General features: G+C 41.5%; 2 protein-coding genes across 4 annotated transcripts in view; both read left to right on the top strand.

Annotated features, from left to right (window-relative positions):
* The window catches only part of LOC125902819 (uncharacterized), a 282,334-nt gene that overhangs the window by 118,751 nt on the left and 143,434 nt on the right, over positions 1–20,149 (top strand). The gene's annotated exons all lie outside the window — the stretch shown is intronic.
* Positions 1–20,149, top strand: part of agla (amylo-alpha-1, 6-glucosidase, 4-alpha-glucanotransferase a) — a 69,029-nt gene that overhangs the window by 3,310 nt on the left and 45,570 nt on the right. For both annotated transcript variants that reach the window (XM_049599368.1, XM_049599367.1), the window contains exons 2-5: positions 2,877–3,002; positions 6,987–7,197; positions 7,829–7,998; positions 13,403–13,606. In XM_049599368.1, the coding sequence (XP_049455325.1) occupies positions 2,915–3,002; positions 6,987–7,197; positions 7,829–7,998; positions 13,403–13,606 (673 nt within the window). In that variant the 5' untranslated portion in view covers positions 2,877–2,914. The remainder of the gene's footprint in view (positions 1–2,876; positions 3,003–6,986; positions 7,198–7,828; positions 7,999–13,402; positions 13,607–20,149) is intronic.

Below are 20,149 nucleotides of genomic sequence, written 5' to 3'. Positions count from 1 at the left end.
GGGACCTTCCTGCCTAAATTTAGGATAAATAAAATAAAAGTTTATAATGTACTGGATTGGTTTTTGTTTGAGACATACTTTTCCTGTATCCTACTATTAAATGGAGAAACCTCTGTCCTTCCATCCGTTTGTCCCGTCTGTCTGTCATCATCCGTTTTCCTCCTCACTGCTTTGACCTACTTCTCTTAACTTGCACATGCTGTTATTGCATTTTTCCCACATTTCTACTGTTTATATTCGCGTTTTTGTCCACTACCCATTCATAGTGTGAGCACCATTAGCAGCGCGTGCTGCGCATGCGCGGAGACCACTTGGAAAACACCTGCGCTGGTACCTTTATCTCCAGCACTTGCGGATCGAAACCTGTATGTGTGTACCTGTTTGCTCGCGCACGGCCCCACGCACGCGCGTGCCTCCGTGCCGTCAGCCAAAACTATGTTCCATGTATTTTGCCATAAAGCATGTTTCTAAATACAGTGTGCATTGTTTGTCTTACATTGATATTTCTTACACAGTGCATTTACAGTGCTCTGATTTTGCATCTCCTCTAATATACTGTTTTTGATTTCTTATTCCTCTATACATAACACATCCCCGAGTATGGACTAGTACTTGTTAGATTAGCACTTCTTTTGACTGGCGCAGCTGTAGTTTGGTCACAGATAATTTGGCCCCTTCGGAGCTCATGTTACTTTAAAAACTTGCATATTGATCAAACTTCTGATCACCAGACCTCTGCTAGCAGACAGAAGCAGCTAGTTGGCATTCAAGCTACTGTAGTATAACACACCTGTTTTGTAGGTTTTTTTCAGAGTTTAAGTGCATAAGGCATCAATGAAATGTAGCTGTTGCACACAGTGCTTTTATTTTTAAAGAGGATCAGTCTGTATCAGTATGATGGGTATGTTTAGATTTGCTCTTTCTCACTTTCAGATACATGTAATGGAAAATAAAGGTTAGTAGAAATAAACTGCAGTGCAGCCACAAACTACAGCCAGACATTAGGTTGTACAAACAGAATAATCTTTATTAAGCATGTCTATGAGTATATTTTTCGATGATTTTATGTTAATAAATTTTATTTAATTTAAGTAAAGCATATATTGTTTACATGAAAATCTACTCCAATTAATCAAAAATTTGTTGTCATAGATTCTCTAAGTGTGTAGAACAATGCTTGAAAGATAAAAAGCTTTCTTCCAAAGGATAATCCATCATGGCGGAACACAGGTGTTCAGTTGGGTTGAGACCTGAAGACTATAAAGGCCACAGCATATCATTTTCTTACTAATAATGAGAAGTCATGACCTGTATGGATGGATCTACATTATATTTCTCTATTCAGGTTTTTTTCTTAAATTTGTTTTCTAGTGTCTCACAGCATGGTCTGTAAACACATTTCATCCACTTCTCTTTCGATGAGGGGGTTCTGCTTGATACTAGTCATGATTAGATCCACTAATACCATTATAATCATAAAAAAATGAGTTCCATGTTCCCCTGCTTGACGAAAACCAAACTTTAAAGGGGAACTAATGTTTTTTTCAACCTGGGCCCTATTTTCCAATCTACTTTTGTCTAAATGAGTGATAGGATGTTCAATATTTGACATTTCTCCAGTACGAAGCTTGGGCTGACCTGCCTGCAGCCTGTGAGCGCGCACTATATTAAATAATAGGGCACTCAGACAACGTCAAACAACGTCAAAATATGTCCACTAAAAGTGCATTTTTTTCACACAGATAGGCTCGGATTGTAAGTATAATTATCCGACAACATAACGGAAAGGAGAAATGAACGTCTGTGTTTACCTTTAGCTGGATTCGGACGTGTTCCTCTGCCTGTTGCTGCTCCCTCTCTCTCCTCGTCTGCTCTTCAATTTCAATGAGCTCTGCGTCTATGTACATCCGTGTACTCCGTGTTCAAATAAATACGGGCGGTCATCAAATTCAGGTGGCTCATCCAGATCCAGTTGGTCAAAATCCACGTTTACAACAGCAAACCTCTTGTCAAAAGATCCATTTGCAAATTCTCAAACAATTTGTGCAGCATAATCTAAGTCTCATTCATCTAGTCGTATGCTCAGTACTTCCCAAACAGATGGCCCCTTCTGATAGGAATGGAACTTAAAGTGAAATCTATGCTTGCTTCCTTAAATGCTTGACACCATTGACAAAAACAGTAATTTCACCTCACTAACACCTGATCTGCTGCCTTTGTTTGTTTATGTTCTGTTGTATGACTTTGGTGTCTTAAAGGATTAGTTGACATTCACTAAAGTCACACAATAACACAAACAAAATAACTGATCAAGGCAGTGGTAGACCAGCAGTTCCTGTGTTCAGTGAGGTAAAATTATTGTTGTTTTTTTGTGTGTTTTTTTTTAATGGAGTCTGGCTTTGAAGAGAGCAAAGAGAATAAAAAAATAAAAAAAAAGTTTCACTCTCAGTTCAGTTCCCCTGGAATGTCAGTTTGGGAAGTACTGAGCATATGACTGGATAAATGAGACTTCGATTATGCTGCATGAGTTTTATGAAAGTTTGTCAACCGATGTTTTGATATAGTTTTGCTGTAGTTAAACGCGGTCCGAGTATGACTTCAATTCATCAAGAATTTTCTCTGGGTTTTGGATTCTTTGTTCACTTAAGGCATGGATGAAAAAAGTTTTCTCCATGTATTAAATGTAACAGGGGGTGAGTACTTGATACACAAATGGTAATTTGGGGGGGTGAAGTACTCTATGAAGGGGCGTGGTACAGTTTTGGGATTATTTCATACAGTTTAAAACAAAGGAATGGTTTAATAATTTAAATAAAGTGTTTTGTGGTAGGTAAATGGTTTTAAGTCTTAAGTAACCTGTATTTTTCTCTTTACAGGAGGCCAGGGATCAGTTAACTGTGGAGGTCTTCCTAAGATGTTGCCTCATCACCTCAAGCAGATACGAGTCCTCATGCTCAACGACAAGGAGAATTTAGAGAGGACCCTGTTCAGACTTGAACAAGGTGATGCTTTTTTTAAACAAGCGCACTTTCAGTGTTACACTGTACTTAATGCCTGAATTTATCAGGTAGGGTGCTCAAACTTTGCAAATTATTTAGTTAAGTATAGTTTATTTAGTTCATTTAAAGGACAGCGTCCAATGACATTGATCATTTACAAGAAATGAAAACACGGTTGCGCCAGATTTAGTGAGACGCTAATTTCCATTTGTCGTTCTACACTTAACAGGCTGACACATTACATACATTACAGAACACAAGAAAGGCATATGCCCCACACAACAAAGGACAGTAGGCACAAACTGGACATCATAGAATGCAATAAAGTATACCCAATAACTACATTTTTACAATGACCAAATTACTAGTTCAAACAGTATGTACTGTGCAATACAGAAGCCAGTATGAGATACACAGTAACTACATTTTAAATGACCAATGCAAATTTCTTGCACTAGAAAAACAGTAACTACAAATTGCACAGTCATAAATACAATATGAGGTATGCAATAATTAGTTGTTGACCAAGTTACCAGGGCAGATTCCTTACACTAGAAAAACAGTAGGTGCACCAACAGCTGACGCTGCTCCGGTGTGAATGTTGTGAGTGCTAGCTAGTGAAATATCTTGGCCCTGACTATTTACTGGAGTTTACCAGTCTGCTGTTCATGTGGCATTTGAAGATAATTACAAGCACAGCCGTTCTCGGCTTTCAATGTCCAGTAGTGCAGCACTAACATTTTTGTCATGTTTCATGTCATCAACAAAAATGAAACATGGTCTTAGTTTTTATTATCAAAATCTTTTTTTGTATTGTCATCGTCTCATTTTTGACATGGATAAATGGTCATTGACAAAAAAAAAAAAAAAATCATCATAGTTTTAGTCAACAAAATTAACACTGAAGCACAGAGTGGTTGACAGTATCGGGTTGACAATATAGAAGGCCTGACAAAGATCCTAGAAAACAGCCTCTACGACTCCTCCCTTGTCAAGACTGGCCTTCATTACCTCCAGGATCTTTAGGATTACCTGAGGGTCCCCGACTTCTATCGATCACCCTCTGCACATATGCGAGTGCAGTAGATGACTTATTTGATTAACGATCCATTCATGATAATTCAGAACTGCTTATTCTGGGTGATGTGAACATTAACATCTTAACTAACACTTTTGATAATATAAAAAAAACCTATGCATTTAATTCAATCTTGTGCAGCTTATTTCCACCCCTACTCGACCAGATCCAAAAAAATGCAGAAAAGGTCACACTTTTAAATATTATATTAACCAATAGACCCCAGCATTATAAATCCAGTGGTGTTTTTCCACTTGACTTATATGACCACTGCCTAACAGCATGCATCCATAACAGAATTACAAAGATCAAAACCATGTATCACTGTCAAAAGGAATTTCCAACAATTTTCTGAACAAGCATTTTTGATTGATCTGTACAATAGTGATATTGCATTTACCATGGCAATTCCTGATCCAAATTTGGCTTTAGATCATTTCATAAAACCGTTTAACTCCATTGCAGATAAGCATGCAACTTTTAAGAAATTAAGAGTCAAAAACAGGAACAATCCTTGGTTTTCTCCTGAAATTGCTGATATTTTACATGAAAGGGATGCTGCCTGGTGCAGAGTGTTTTTTTCTAAATAAGCTGCCGACAAGCAGAATTTTCGGCATCAAATGCTTGTTTCCCTCCAATTGTTTTTGAATACAGTGCTGTGACCACACCTTGCTGGGCAAACAAGTGTGGCACTCTGATCTTTTTCTTAAAGCATTGTACAAATCTTGATATGTTCAATACTCTTTGTTCTGTTTATCAAAAATGTCCACTGGGGGTGATCAGTTAGCAGCTCCATTATTAATTGAATTATTAACTTAGATTTTTAACCTGATTTTAGAAATTGAACGCACCCCTGACATTTGGAAGTCAGCCTACATCCTACCTTTGTATAAGGGTGATCAGTCAAATGACCTAAATAATCATAGACCAAGGTCCAAGCTATCTTGAATGATGTTGCAAGTGCATTACATAAATGTGGATCATAACTTTTTTTTAAACAACCTGAATCTATTGGATTTGAAATAAAAATCATGTAATTGGTTTTTCAAATTATCTCAGCGGTAGAACACAAGCTGATGGATATCAGTCTGGCTTTATGAGTGTCAACAAAGGCGTGCCACAGGTTTCATTCTAAGACCACTTTTATTCACAATTTTTATTAATGGTTTGGGTGTTAAAGTTAGAAACAGAACAATTCATCTGTATGTGGACAATAACTTTCATCTTGAATTTCTGTGCTCTACAGCAAACCAAATGCATACTGTTCTCTAGAAATAGACAAACAGTTCAACTGAAGTTCGATGACAAGTTGTGTTTTAAAACACATATTAATGAATTGCCCAAGTCCTTAAAAGCAAAACTGTCTTTTTTTAATCAATAAAATTAAGGCATGTATGACCCAGAGTTCTAGAGAGCAAATAGTTCAGGCAAACTTTTATCAGTTATTGACTTTGGTGATATAATTTATATGCACTCTCCTGCCTCTCGATACAGTGTATCATTCCGCCCTTATAATAGGCAATGGCTTTAGAACGCATCATTGTTTATTGTATGAGAAAGCTGGATGGCAGTCGTTGGCAGTGAGAAGAAAACAACACTGCATTTTATTTATTTACAAAGCACCTATTGGCAAACTACCCGGGTATCTCACATGTCTTTTAAACTACAGAACAATTTCACACTACACAAGATCCCAGCACTAGTTGGTTCTAGAAAATCATCATGTTAATACTGAGACCAGGAAACTTGCTCTTAGCTACTATGCACCACACAAGTGGAATAATCTACCGAAGGTCTGCTCTCACCCAATCAGCGTTTTCGTACAAGGCTATCAAACAGTGGAATAGGCTCCCCAACAATCTGAAAAATATGTGTATGTTGGCTGCAGGAGAAGTAGCTAGTCGCTCTGGAGGGAGAAGTGTACCATCTGACATTTACAGCCGAACCTGATAGGGATTTTGGCTGGCAGTATAACTGGACTATATATAGACAAACCTTTCATGATCCAGGCTCTGAAGACCAGAAAGTCTGACATTGTTTTGGCTTCTATCGCTTATTGACTTTTTCTGTAAAGTATTCCTCTTTTTTATTCCACAGCTGCAGAACAGTCTGCTTGTGTGTGATAGAGATTGTCCTGAAATTATGTTATTATATCATAAAAGGGCAGTATGGATAGAGGTGCAAGCAAATATCCAGGCTCATAGTAAGAGGGTTTTTAAGCCTCCGCGCGGCAATAGTCATGGCCGGAGGCATTACTTTTTCGGATTGTCCATCCGTCTGTTCCATTCTTGTGAATGTGATACCTCAAGAATGCCTAGAGGGATTTTCTTCAAATTTAGTTCTAACATCCACTTTGAGTCAGGGATGAACTAATTAAAACTTGGTGGTCAAAAGTCAAAGGTTAAGGTCACTGACCTTGTCTGTCGCATTCTCATGAACACGGTATATCAAGAACACCGTGAGGGAATTTCTTCAAATTTTGCTCACACATCTACTTGGACTCAAGGATGAACTGATTAGAATTTGGTGGTCAAAGGTTAAGGCCAATGTGACCTAACATCTGCCTCATTTCGGAAAGGCAATGAAATTGACACCATAATATGGTCAGATACTAAATTTGTGACACTAATCTTAGGTGTCCACCTTAAAATTTTGCTGCCAGGGGGAAGGTGTGTAAAGCATCCATGATTTCACAGACATGGCTGTAAACTGTAAGTGCAACTTGATGAGTTTGTGGAGACATACAACCATGAGGCAATAATTCTAGTTTTTCAATGAAACATTCAGCAACATAAATCACACAGAAAGTAATGGCACAATCATAAACATTTAAACATAGCAGTTTCATGAATTCATAAACGCCACGTGATGAAATAAAGCATTTCAATAAAACACTTGTGTCTCTTCAGGTTTTGAGCTCCAGTTCCGTCTTGGTCCGAGCCTTCAGGGAAGGAGGGTTTTGGTGCACACCAACTATCCTCTTGAAGGACAGCAGTTTGAGCGAAACAACTTCCGTGTTTTGGCATGGAGCTACCCAACAGGAAGGGAGGATGACTCTGATAAATACTGCTGTGTGGACCTCAAGATTGCTGGGTCCTATCAGTACTACTTTGGATATGGGTATGACCCTCATGATTTCCCATATTTGAGAATGTACAGTTGTACACTATCATTAAATTGCCCTTATTCGAGCTGAGGGAGTAAAAGCTAGCTCCAATAAGATAACATCAAAAGACAAATTAGCACCAATACAACACTCTGTTTCTGCTCAGTCACTCTATGATGATACTAGTTAGTACTAGGGTTGCAACAGTGCTATAACCATCTCAGAAAATACCACGGTTTCACAGTGTCACAGTTTATGGTGTAACACAGTTATGATAGTTTTTATCAGTTACAGCGACCCTTAAAAAATGAAAAGAGAAGGTATTGTTTTAATTGAACAAACACCTTATTATAATTGAAACTTTAAACAATGTTTTATGGAAGCGTGTGTAAAAAGTCAGACAGACAGTGGAGGGGAAAGAAGATGTGCACCCACAGATAAGATTCTCTGTTTGGGTGCTTTTTCAATACCATAGATAAGAAATTGTTCATGGTATGATAACCATCAATTTTCATACTACTGTATACTGGTTTCACAGTACACTGCTGCAACCCTAATCAGTTCACTTGTTAACAGGATCTGAGAAATACTTCCTCACCTGGACTTTGTGCAGTACTTTACTACATTTATATTGTTTTCACATAGAGACACAGAGCGGTCAGCAGGAGGATACATTGTGGTCGACCCAGTCCTGCGTGTTGGAGAAGACAATCACATCCTCCCGCTAGACTGCATCACCATCCAGACCTACCTGTCCAAATGTCTTGGATACTTGGATGACTGGCCAGATCGACTGAGAGTAGCAAAGGAGTCAGGTGTGTGTGTGTGTATTTTCTTTCTTTTTTTGTGTGTGGAAATATGTTAGTGCCATGCAGGTGGGGAGAGGGGCATTTCATCAGAGGTCTGTCCTCATGCGCGACAGATGCTTGCAGCGGCCTCTGTGGACACTGGCAAAATTAGCGTGACAGTGCAGCCTCTAGCTTCGTCCCTGATCTATAAACCAGGTAGACGAAGGTGTATGTACAATCAAGAGTTTCTGGGAGACGTTTCTGCAGTCTGAGATAGAGTGCGCTAGGTCTACTTAGCAAGCTAGGCTTGCTATTATCAGGCTACCACGGATGGGACCAGGACCCAACCTACAGCCATCCCGATAAGGAGGACTCGCCGGCACTGTGACAGGATGTGGAAGCATGGGAGGCACGGAGGTGTTAGTGCCAGGCTACGCGCTAATCCATTCAAACCGGCCCTTCCCACTGTCTTGCTGGCGAGCTTTCGCTCTTTGGACACTAAGATGGATTACATCAGCATGTGGAGATCCACTCAACAAAGATTGAGGGACTGCTGCATCTTCGTGTTCAGTGAAACGTGGATGACGGAGCATTTACCGTACTCTGCTGTTGAGTTAGCAGGGCTAAGACTCCACAGAGCGGACAGACTGGTTTCTACTTCGAGTAAGCTGTGGGGCGGTGGACTTGCTGTTTACACAAACAACTTGTGGTGTTGTGACGCTAGTATGATTGCCAAACACTGTTCGCCAGAGGTGGAGCTTTTGACAGTGAAATGTAGACCTTTTTATCTGCCACGGGAGTTGACAGCAGTCATCATCATTGTGGTCTTTGTCCCCCCACGTACAAATGTAACACAGGCTGCAGACTGCCCACGTTGACGCGTTCTGTATTGTTGCGAGGGATTTCAACAAGGCATGTCTGAAGTTCGTGCTGCCCAAGTTTTATCAACATGTGGATTGTGTAACAAGAGGAGAAAACACCCTGGACCTTGTATAAACAAACATTAAGGATGCATTTAAGGCAGCCCAGCTACCCCACATTGGCAGCTCAGATCATCTGACTGTGCTGCTGATGCCTTCCTACAGAGCCAAAGTGAGAGGATAGCTAGCTGCATGGAAGCAGATCAGAATGTGGCCACAATAGGCTATCCCAGCCCTACAGGACCGCTTCGAATGCACACAGTGAAGTACTTCAAAAATACTGCTACATATGGGGGCTTCATAGACTGAGATGAATAAACAGAGGCAGTGATGGGATTCATCACTAAATGCATGGATGATGTAACTGTGGTCAAAACTGTGAAAAGGCGTGCAACTGACATGCCATGGCTGACAGGAGAGGTCCGCTTGCTGCAGAAAGCCTGAGATGCAGCCTTCAGATTGGATGATGCTGCAGCATCCAGGGTGGCAAGACACAATTTGAACAGGGGCATCAGAGAGGTAAAAAAAAAAACAGTATGGAAGGAATCTGGCGAGTCACATCATGGACAACAAGGACATGAGGTGTCTGTGACCACCAACAACAGTAGGGTACTTAGGATGATATGTTCATCTACTGATCAGGTTCTTCAGCTGTCTGTTGAGAGTGTTAGAAGGGCCTTTTCTAGGGTAAACCCTCGGAACGCTGCTGGATCAGACAGTGTCCCAGGCCGTGTTCTGAAAGGATGTGCAGACCAACTGAAGGATGTCTTCACTGACATCTTGAACTCTTTTCTCTGCCCTCCTGCTTTAAAGGGATAGTTCAACATTTTGGCAAATTCGCCTATTGCCGTAATCCCTATAGTCATATGAGTAGGTACATTACCTTTAATTGTCAGTGCGTGCTGTTCTAAGATCGGTGGGGCAGAGCTGGCCGCTGAAATGGAGGTGAGCGGTACAGGTTCCTCCCTCCCTCAAAACTAATCAAATACACCATCAAATGACTCCAAAACGCTCTAGTGGAAAACACATGGCTTGCGCATTCCCCATGCTATGAAATAATAATGAATAATTAAGTAACATTACGACACATGAAGCAAATACTCAGAACTACTTTCTTGAGTAAACCACTGGGTGGAGTGACACAGTGCGCAGCTGAGACAGTGCCGTTGTTGTTGCTTGTAGCCATTTGCGGTATCGTCAGCTGGACACACCAGAAGGTCTGAGGAAAGTTTACAAGTATTGTTGTAAATCAAGGTTTACACATGCATTGTAAAAGGTTGCAGTAACAAGCCGAAGACATGGAGCAAAGTGAAGTTTCATGTACTTCCAACCAGTAATACAGACAAGATGAAACAATGGCTATTTGTCCTGGACATCGACCCCAGCACGCCTGTGGAAACGGTCCGGAAAATGTTTGTGTGCTCCTGGCATTTTTTGCCGGAGGACTACGCTGAAAGGATGGAGTGCAGAAGCTCAGGAATGGTTTTCTTGAAAGATACTGTCACACCATCTGTCGGCATCACTAAACGAGCAGACGTGGTAAGTGATCGTTGTGTATTTTGCTCCGCAATCTCTCTGCTGTAACGTTACCTCCATGTTGAGTAACATTAGCCTACAACCGAAGCATGGTAAATAAGGCTAAAATGCAAATGTTGTTGTGGTTATATTATGGATAAGTGCTTGCCCAGAGCATATAGTAAAGTGACTGGCATTACTTCTCATTGTTGGGAATAAACAGACTGCTAGGGAACATTTTATGTTGTTGCTCCTTCAGGAGTTGTGGTGATTTATGAGTGTGGAGTTAGCATTATTTTGAGGCGTACTCTATATTTATAGTGCACAGGTGTACCTAATAAAGTGGCCAGTAAGCCCCACATTTACACCACCGGTTCTGGGTCTCCCCTCAGCCCCTGGTTGCTCAGCAGCCTCAACCTCTCTTCTTGCTCTCTTCTTCCAAAACCTGTAACTCTTCCTCTGTATATTCTGGCTTCTTCTCAACAAACTTGTTGTTTTGATGACGGGAGTAACTGCACTAAACATACGCTGTTTGAAATCACTCCGCCCAGCAAGTACTGTATGTCTGGAATGTAGTTCCGGCTCTACATTTGGCTTCAAAACAACTCTGTCTCGTAATATTACATTATTATTTCATAGCGTGGTGAATGTGTAAGCTATAACTTGTCCACAAGAGCATTTTGGAGTCATTTGATGGTGTATTTGATTAGTTTTGAGGGAGAGAGGGACCTGTACCGTTCACCTCCATTTCAGCGGGCAGCTCTGCCCCACCGATCTCAGAACAGCACGCACTGACAATTAATGGTAATGTACCTACTCATATGACTATAGGGATTACGGCAATAGGCGAATTTGCCAAAATGTCGAACTGTCCCTTTAAGAGTGCCACCATTGTCCCTGTACCCAAAAAAGCCGACACTGACTGTCTAAATGACTATCGCCTTGTAGCCCTCACCCCAGTAGCAATTAAGTGCTTTGAGCGGATTGTCATGGAGCACATTAAATCATGAGTCCCTGTCAGCTAAGACTCTCTGCAGTTTGCTTATAGGGCAAACCGGTCTACGGAGGATGCCATATCCACCCTGCTCCACCTCACCTTGACTCGCCTGGAGGCTAAGAACACCTATACCAGAATTCTACTCATTGACTTCAGTTCCGCATGCAATACGCTCTTGCCACAACAGTTGGTGGACAAATTGCACCTGCTAAGCATAGACACTGGCACCTGCAATTGGATCCTGGACTTTCTCACACAGAGACGACAGACTGTCATAATTGGCAGCAAAACATCATCCACCATCACAGTAAGCACAGGTTCACCTCAGGGGTGTGTACTGAGCCCAGTGCTGTTCACGCTAGGGCATTAACAGAAAAGTCGATTTGTCAACGTGTCGACGTCAGTGGCACAAGTGAACACCCCCCGGGAGGAGTCGACAAGTCGTGTGTTTTTTTCCCCCCTCTCTCTCTCTCTGTGCTTACACTGATACTTTATCCTTGACTAAGTAAACATACTCAGGCATACTATAAGCGGAGCAGACTCCGCGAGGAATGTCCACAGTCATTCGGGCTTTCATAGTCGAGCACACTTCCGCATTGCAGTTTCCTGTAAAAATGTCCGTGAAAAATCCCCGCGATGTGAAAAATACATGCCGAGCAGTCACTGGTGCGCGGAGCGGAGTCCGCGTGGTCGTAAAATCTGAGCTTTGCGCACACAGGGCTTGTGGACGTCCCCTTTGAATCCGCGCGGACCTCCGCAGAGTCCGTTCTGCGTACGTTCCGCCCGAGTATGTTCGGGCCTTGACAGACACACATCACATGTGTGGAGATACTTCACTTTCCTCCGCCGTGTCAATGTGATGACATCATGAAACGACTTGTCGACTCGACTTCGACTTTATTGACAGATAAGTGGACCTGAAAAAAATCAAAGTCGTTAATGCCCTAGTTCACGCTGCTTACTCACGCCTGATCTACATCATTGCTGATGAGTCCAAGGACTGGACAGGAAAGATTTGAAGCAGCTGACAACCTGGTGCAAATCCTATAACCTCATTCTCAACACTGACAGAACAAAAGAGATGATTATTTACTTCAGGAGGACTAAACCAGACTAGCACCCCCCTCTGATCATCTCTGGGTCTGTCTTGGACTGAGTAAAGTGCACCAAGTCCCTAGGATACCATCTGGCAGATGAGTTGACCTCCAACAACAACACCATAGCGGTCATCAAGAAGGCTCAACAGTGCCTCCATCTTCTCCACAGACTGAAAAAGCCAGATCTCCCCGGCCCAGCCATGACTGTCTTCTACCGAAGCACCATAGAGAGTATACTGACATACTCCGTTAGTTTCTAGTACGGCAACTGCAGAGCAGAGGAGAGACAGAAGCTGGACAGGATTGTCGGAACAGCAGAGAAGATCATGATCTGCTGTCATCTCTGTTGCACATCTACAGCCAGAGGTGCAGCGGCTGAGGAGACAGCATAGTTATGGACTCCTCTCATCCCTCCCACAGTTTCTTCTCTCTCCTGCCATCAGGGACACGGTTCAGGAACATCTGCTGCAGGACAACATTTCTGAGGAAGTTTTTTATCCTTCAGCAATCAGACTGTTGAAATGTAGAACACATGAACTCACCTAGTCTTTTGACTGCACTCTTTTCCCTGCACTTAATTGGCCTTTTTAGTAGATTCTATTTTAGATGTATTTATTTATTTATCTATTTATTGATACATTATTATTACTGCATCGATAACTTTTAAATTTGCCTATTTTAGATGTGAAACAGTACTTTATTTTTATTTTTCATCATAAAAATGACAATCAATGGAATTTGATCTGATCTGAGAGGTGGGAGGTGAAGCGAAGCTTTCTGTAGGTGAGGTGGGTTAGGGTGGGGGCAGTGGATTGGATCTTTATTATCGTTATTAGTAGTATCAGAGAGAATATTAATGTATAATAGTATTAATAATAGTGTGTATGCGGTTTCTCTCACAGGATACAACATGATCCACTTGACCCCTCTGCAGACTCTGGGAGAGTCCAGGTCCTGTTACTCCTTGGCTGACCAGATGAGCTTGAACCCTGACTTCAGCCCCGACGGTCAGAGCTACAGTTGGGAGGAAGTGGGGGCGCTGGTGGAGAAGTTACAGAAAGAATGGGATATGCTGTGTATTACAGATGTGGTGTATAATCACACTGGTAAGTGAATGTGTGAATCTGTTAATGTGTGTGCGCTCTCTGTTGGAGTACAGCCCAACCAGAGTGGAGATCAAACTGAAACACAACACACTTAGAAAAACATTTAGTGGATGTTAAAGTGCTTCTGCTTAATTATTAAAAGGCTTATAGATTTTCATCAGGGCCCATCTATAAACCATGGCTTTAATACAGACACAGTCTATAAGCATACTGTCCATGATCTCATTTGCAATATATTTAAGTTTCCACATATCTTTTAGATGAGCACCTTTATATTGAATATATCCCGGTGCTTGTAGATCACAATAGGTTACAGTTAAAGGACTAAACCGGCCTGTTGAGGTGATGATAATGCAGGGTCAGTAGTCCATGGACTTTTCCATTTACACAGTGTGTTTACATTAGTTAACTGGCTGGGACAAGATCAGATTAAGTGCAACTTTTTGATCCCTAAACTTGAGTCCTATTTCAATATTTATTACCTTGCTAAATGTCAAAATCAAGATATCACGCTGAGTTTATAGTTATGTTATTCTGTGGTGTCAGTTTGACCCTTTGAACTTTTGATGCAGTGTGTCAAAAATTGTATCCCTACTCTCTAGAGCCATTGTATCAAAGTCCATTGCAGTATTAAACAAAACAAAGACATTACTTATAACATTTTTTCATTCTTCTACGCATTACTTGCTGTGTGGAGGTCTTGAGAAAAACATACAAAGCAATCACATATCCAATTGTCTTCCTTCAGAAGAGAGTGATAAAAATCATAAACAGAGCTGAATGCAAATTATACCAAAGCAATGTCAGATGTGCCATTGTTTGGCAGAGATGTTCTGATAACCAGCATTCAAATAAACACAAGAGGTTTGTGCTCTAGAGAAAGGATCAGCACTCAGTGAATAACCTCCTAAGCCCTATGATAAGCTCTTATGGCAAGGCTTAACTATACAGACCAGTGAGCAGTGATAACTAACATGTCTTTGGGGTCATCAGGTGGGAACCTCCTTTCACCAGTGTTTGGTCTAGTTGGTCCCACGGCACCTCCAGGAGGCTAGACAGTGATCTCTGGCGTCCCAGAGACACTCCCCTAATGCTAGGTCTCACTGCTCCCCGCACCAACCCAACAACCTCCTTTACCTTACTTACACATGGCTTTCTCAGCCCAAACAGCACTGCCACCTTCAACAAACCTAGGCTCCGTACATGCGAGCTCCAGGGAGAGACAGTGCTGATACTACCTTTCCTAGCACATTCACCATACTCTATTTCACACACTACATAGCATAACTCCAGTATAAGCTAAAGTTAAAGGAGATAGATAAAGTCACGGGATCAGCAAACCCACTCACCTTGCAGAATGGTCTCAAACAAAAGGGATTCAAATAGGCCACTCCCACACAAATAACCTTCCTCTTCCTGGATTTTTTCCTGAGAGGACTGATTGGTGGATCTCGCCACCTGATCTCAAGGATTTATGTACCCTGCTTAGTAGTTCCCCCTGCTGCCCCCCAACTGACATTATTTTTTCTCATCCAGATCCACTGACTAGCTCTGGCTGCTTCATCTGACATTTCCTTCACTGTCTTCCCCAAACTCTGTCCCCACACTCCGAGTTCCCCCAGGAGCGAGACAGCTGATCTTGCTATGAATCCCCTACATCCCACGTCCGCTGGACAAATCCCAGTTTTCCATCCTCACTGCGGAGCAGAAGCTGAGCAGCGAGGATTTTTTCTTTCATAGGCTTCTTCCAGTGAGTCTTCCCAAGGAACTGTCAGCTCAATGAAATAAACTATCCGTTGACTCACTGACCACAACACTATGTCAGGCCTCTGCTTGGTACAAACTATTTCCTGGGGAACAACAAGCTTTCCCCCTAAATCTACTTGAATTTCCCAATCACAAGCACCTTCTAGGCAGCCACACCCTTGCCTCCTTACTAACTTATCCCTTCTGTATTTGTCCCTTTAATGGACAAACTGAATTGCTAAACTCCTTTTCTTAAAACCTTCTGAATTTACCTGTCTTTGTTTCCCTTCAATGCCTGCAGCTAAATATTTCAACGCCTGGTTATGTTGCCATGTATGTCGGCCTTGTGACAAGCTAACTTTACAGCCTGACAAAATATGCTTTAAGGTTGCAGTACCTGAACACAATGGGCATGATGGGTCCTCATTTACCCACAGTTTTAGGTTCTGGGGGGTTGGTAACAATCGTATGTAGCCCCTACCAGGAATCTAATACAATTCTCCTCCATACTCCACAGGTCCCTCCAACTAAGCTTCGTCTTCTCTACACTTTACCAATTCAACCACTGTCCCTGCTTAGCCTGGGCCACTACCTTTGCACCCCTTAATATCTCCTCCTGTCTACGTATCTGTTCCACGACCAGCTTTCTTTTATCTTTGACACCTGCTTTATTCCATACCGGTTTGCCTGAGCCAAGCCCCAGGCCTCCACGGCCAAACTGAACATTACCTACAATCTCTGCATGCCTAAGGTCTATAAAATCCAGAGAATAGTAGGGGTGGGAATCACCAGAGAATCCACAATACAGTATTATCACGATACTTAAGTCACGATACAACATTACTGCAATTTTAAATATGTTGCGATATGCTGAGTATTGCAGTAAAATATATTGTGATTTATTACCTTTTTTCAACTGTAAAATATGTCCCTAAAGGAAAACTTTGTCAACATGTGTTTTATCTAGTAAGATGAAGTTTCCAGTGTGTTCATCTCACCTCAATCATTTTTTACAGCAGTAAAATGTATGTCGTAGGCTGAAAAAGAAACAATAATTTTTTTCTAGTGGTTACCTAAAGTTTAATTTGTATTTGTAATGATAATTTACAAAATAAGAAAATTCACACTTTTCACTGTGCGATGATACGATATTGCCACACAAAAATATCGTGATACTATGCTGTATCAATTATTTCCCCCACCCCTATAGATAATGGAAGGGAATGATTCCAAATGCTTCCAGTGTAGCTTCAGTTGCTGCAAGAGATGTTTTTTTTTTTTAAAACATGGGCCAGTGTCTTGACACAAAGTGGTTCGTGTAGTATTTTTTTGTGACTATTGTTTTTATGAATGAAAAGAGCACCTACACACTAGAATCTGTGTAAAAATCTTTATAATAAGCAAGCTTTCTGGTCTGGTCTGGTTTCTTTTTTGTTCATTTTGATAGTTTTATAGCTCCAGCACCTCAGCTACGCCTGAATATGGTTAGCGGTGTTTTATTTTTTTCACTCTATTTATGAATATTGTTGACATTTTTCTTTATTAGACAGTATACAGTGGAGAGCTAGACCAGGAATATGGGGAGAGAGAAAGAGAGAGAAAGATTGAGGGCCAGCATCACATGAATAACAGTTATGTTGTATGCATCATAGACCACAAGACCACTGGGCCACTGGGTTTGAGAAACTTGTTCTTTAACACCCACTTTGAGATTCGATTACATCTTAGATATCACTTAAATAATTTCTATATAAGACATAGAAAACACAACGCTGGTGGAAAACGTTGAGAAAATCCTGGCACAGGGGAAAGCTGTGATGGCCGGCGTGGCAGGCGTGTGTGCAGAAGGAGAAGGCGCTGCTTGTCCTCGATTGAAACCTGAGATTTATAAAACCACTGATGGGAAGGTTATAGTGGAAGATGAACTGCTGAACTTTCTTGTCGCCAAAATGAGGACTTTAAGCTATGATGATGTTTTGCTTGTGACAAACAATTTCTCTTCAGAGTGGATTGAAGAGACCAAGTGGCTTTTGTTTGAAGTGTGCCCAAAAAAAACTCAGCGCTGTGTCACGCATAAAGGTCCTCATAAGGACGTTCATAATGTAAAGGCATGTTTGAAACTGTTAAATGAATGCGGCGAAAACATCCCCAGGTTTGTTTTGCACTTCCTGGATGAGCTACCACTTGTGGGCTTTGGCTGCATGGATGCCTCGGTGCTGCTCAGCAGGGTCGAGCTGCTGGGACGAGAGGTTACTGAACATTGGAAGCGCAGGCAAGTGTGAGCGAGAACCTGGGAGCAGCTACAGCGGCCATGGATCGCTGGGTGAAGGCAACGGAGAGGAGCCGTGCACCGGGACTGGAACATGGGCATAATAATGCCTTGGCACAACCTGAAGCACAGCTGGGAGGCCCAAGCATCAGGATGTCATTGCAGAGACAATGAACACGCCACTCTGGCAGACACCATCGAGATCCCCGCCGTGGAATGTCGTTGTGAGGGAGGGAAGGAGGCAAAAGCCCCAAAAAGCAGAGGCTCAGCCAAAACAACACGCAATGCAAATGCAAAGGAAACATGTGCTGAAGGTGATGTTCCATAGGAATTATTGGAACTGGCACTGTGAGCAACATTCAGGTGATTACAACCAAGCTGGTGAGTGTTTTTGCAGCCAGATTCTCCCCTGATCTGGATGCTGATACTTTGTGTGATTACCTGACTGAGACATTAGGCAACAAATCCGTAACTTGTAGAAAGATTGAAACGGCTCGCAACAGATACAGCTCATTTCACATAACTGCTGAATGCAATGACATTTCTGACATGTACAATCCACAATTGTGGCTGGCTAGGATCTATGTGCGCCGGTATTACGAGGCCTGTGGACACAAACCACACGCAACTGGAAGATCTGACAGCGGCATTGATCCGCAGCGTCTAGGTGTCAAACACACACCCCTTGCTCTGCATGGGAGCCATAGTCTAGTATTTGACTTTGACTTAGTACTTGATTTTAATGGCAGAAAGCTTTTAATCTTGAATGTTTACACACCTTATGAGTGTTATGAAAATGAAGATGACTATCTTAATAGACTGGCAAGTATTATGTCCTTTATTCAGGATAGTCCCTACACCTGCATATATGTGATTGGCGACATGAATGCTGATCAGATACCAGCTCTTTATTTGCTAAGCATTTACTGCAGGTCTGTTCGGATAGTGGACTGATTCTCTCCAGCAAGGTACTTATGCCTGAAGACAGCTTTACTTATGTTAGTGACGCTTGGCACACAGCTTCCTAGCTGGATCATTGTCTATGGACAGCTGATGCACATGATTCACTCGATGAAAAATAACTATGAAAATAACTAGCCATAGCCATTAAAATAACTATGATTTAGCCACTACTGACCATATGCCATTCTTAATGTGGATAAATATGGGTCATGTGCCATCCTTGCTGACAGTGGATAACAACATTAATGTAGGGAAATTAGACTGGTCTAACTTGACTAAAGCAGATCTCAATAAATATTGTGGTCGGTCTGATATCTTATTGGGAAAAATTGTACTGGTAGACAAAAGCATGGAGAAACATTTGAATACCAGAAAAGCGCTCTGAGAGCGCAGACCTCCGCCAAGCAGCTCGGATTTCCCGCCATTTTATTATTTTATCCACTTCGCTTCAACCGATCACCACCAAAATTTTATCATCTGTTCCTTGTCCCATTATCAACCTTTCCTGAAAATTTCATCAAAATCTGTTTAGAATGTTTTGAGTTATTTTGCAGACAAACAAACAGACCAACGCTGGCGAAAACATAACCTCCTTGGTGGAGTTAATAAGAAATAAATATGCACTCTGTTTCACTTAAAGGCATGAGAATATGATGAGCTCTGACTCCTTAGCAAGAAAAATGCAAAGCAAGAATTTGAACGACTTCGAAAGAAATCAGAGTAATAAATAATTGTAAACTACTTCTCCCACCTAATATTGATGGTGTGAGTTGCACTGATAAAATATCTCAATTATGGCAGAAGCAGTATTGTGAGTTATTTAATTGTGTGAAGGGTAATGTGTTTGAAATGGGCAAAGTAGATAATAATGCAAATGTTACTGTTACTCCTCAAGAAGTGCAGGAAGCAGTTACAGAGTAACTCAGGTGCCAAAGTGGCAATAAAGCCTGTGGCTTAGACAAAATCAACACTGAGCATCTAAAATTTGCTAGTGTAAAACTGTCTATCCTGCTTGCTATATGTTTCACGGGGGGTTCGAGTACATGGCATACTACCTGAATCTATGTTATCGATTCTATTAGTCAAAAAGATGAGAGGAACAGCACTCTAAGTTTATCAAATTTTATTTTGCCACACAGACATTTCGGGTCTGGCCCTTCTTCAGTGTGCTCTGGCAAACAATACAGATACAATACAAAACACAATACCTTGTGTTGTTTGTCTTACTCTTATGGTGCTATGGACCTCTGAGATGTATAAATAAATAAAGTATGAACTGAATTGAATTGAACTCTGCATATGATTGTGGTAAAATTTATTCAACTTTCAGTGTACAGTATCTCTCTTCCTCGCTCTCTCTCACTCACACACATATTGTGAAGTATGTGGTGTGTGTGAGCAGCATGCCAAACCAGGAACTAACCTCACATTACTGAAGAGGCCACTGACATCAAGCTTTTAAGCAGTTACTGGTTCTCAAGGGAAACAATGAGGAAAGGGAGGTAACCAAACTAAATGAAATGCTTCACAGATTGGACATGATAGAGATTAAATGCTTCCTTCCA

Source organism: Epinephelus fuscoguttatus, linkage group LG15, assembly GCF_011397635.1.
Source record: "Epinephelus fuscoguttatus linkage group LG15, E.fuscoguttatus.final_Chr_v1".
In the NCBI taxonomy this organism is placed as follows: Eukaryota; Metazoa; Chordata; class Actinopteri; order Perciformes; family Serranidae; genus Epinephelus; species Epinephelus fuscoguttatus.
Note: the sequence above shows the minus strand (reverse complement) of the source record. Positions and strands in the feature narration are given on the sequence as shown.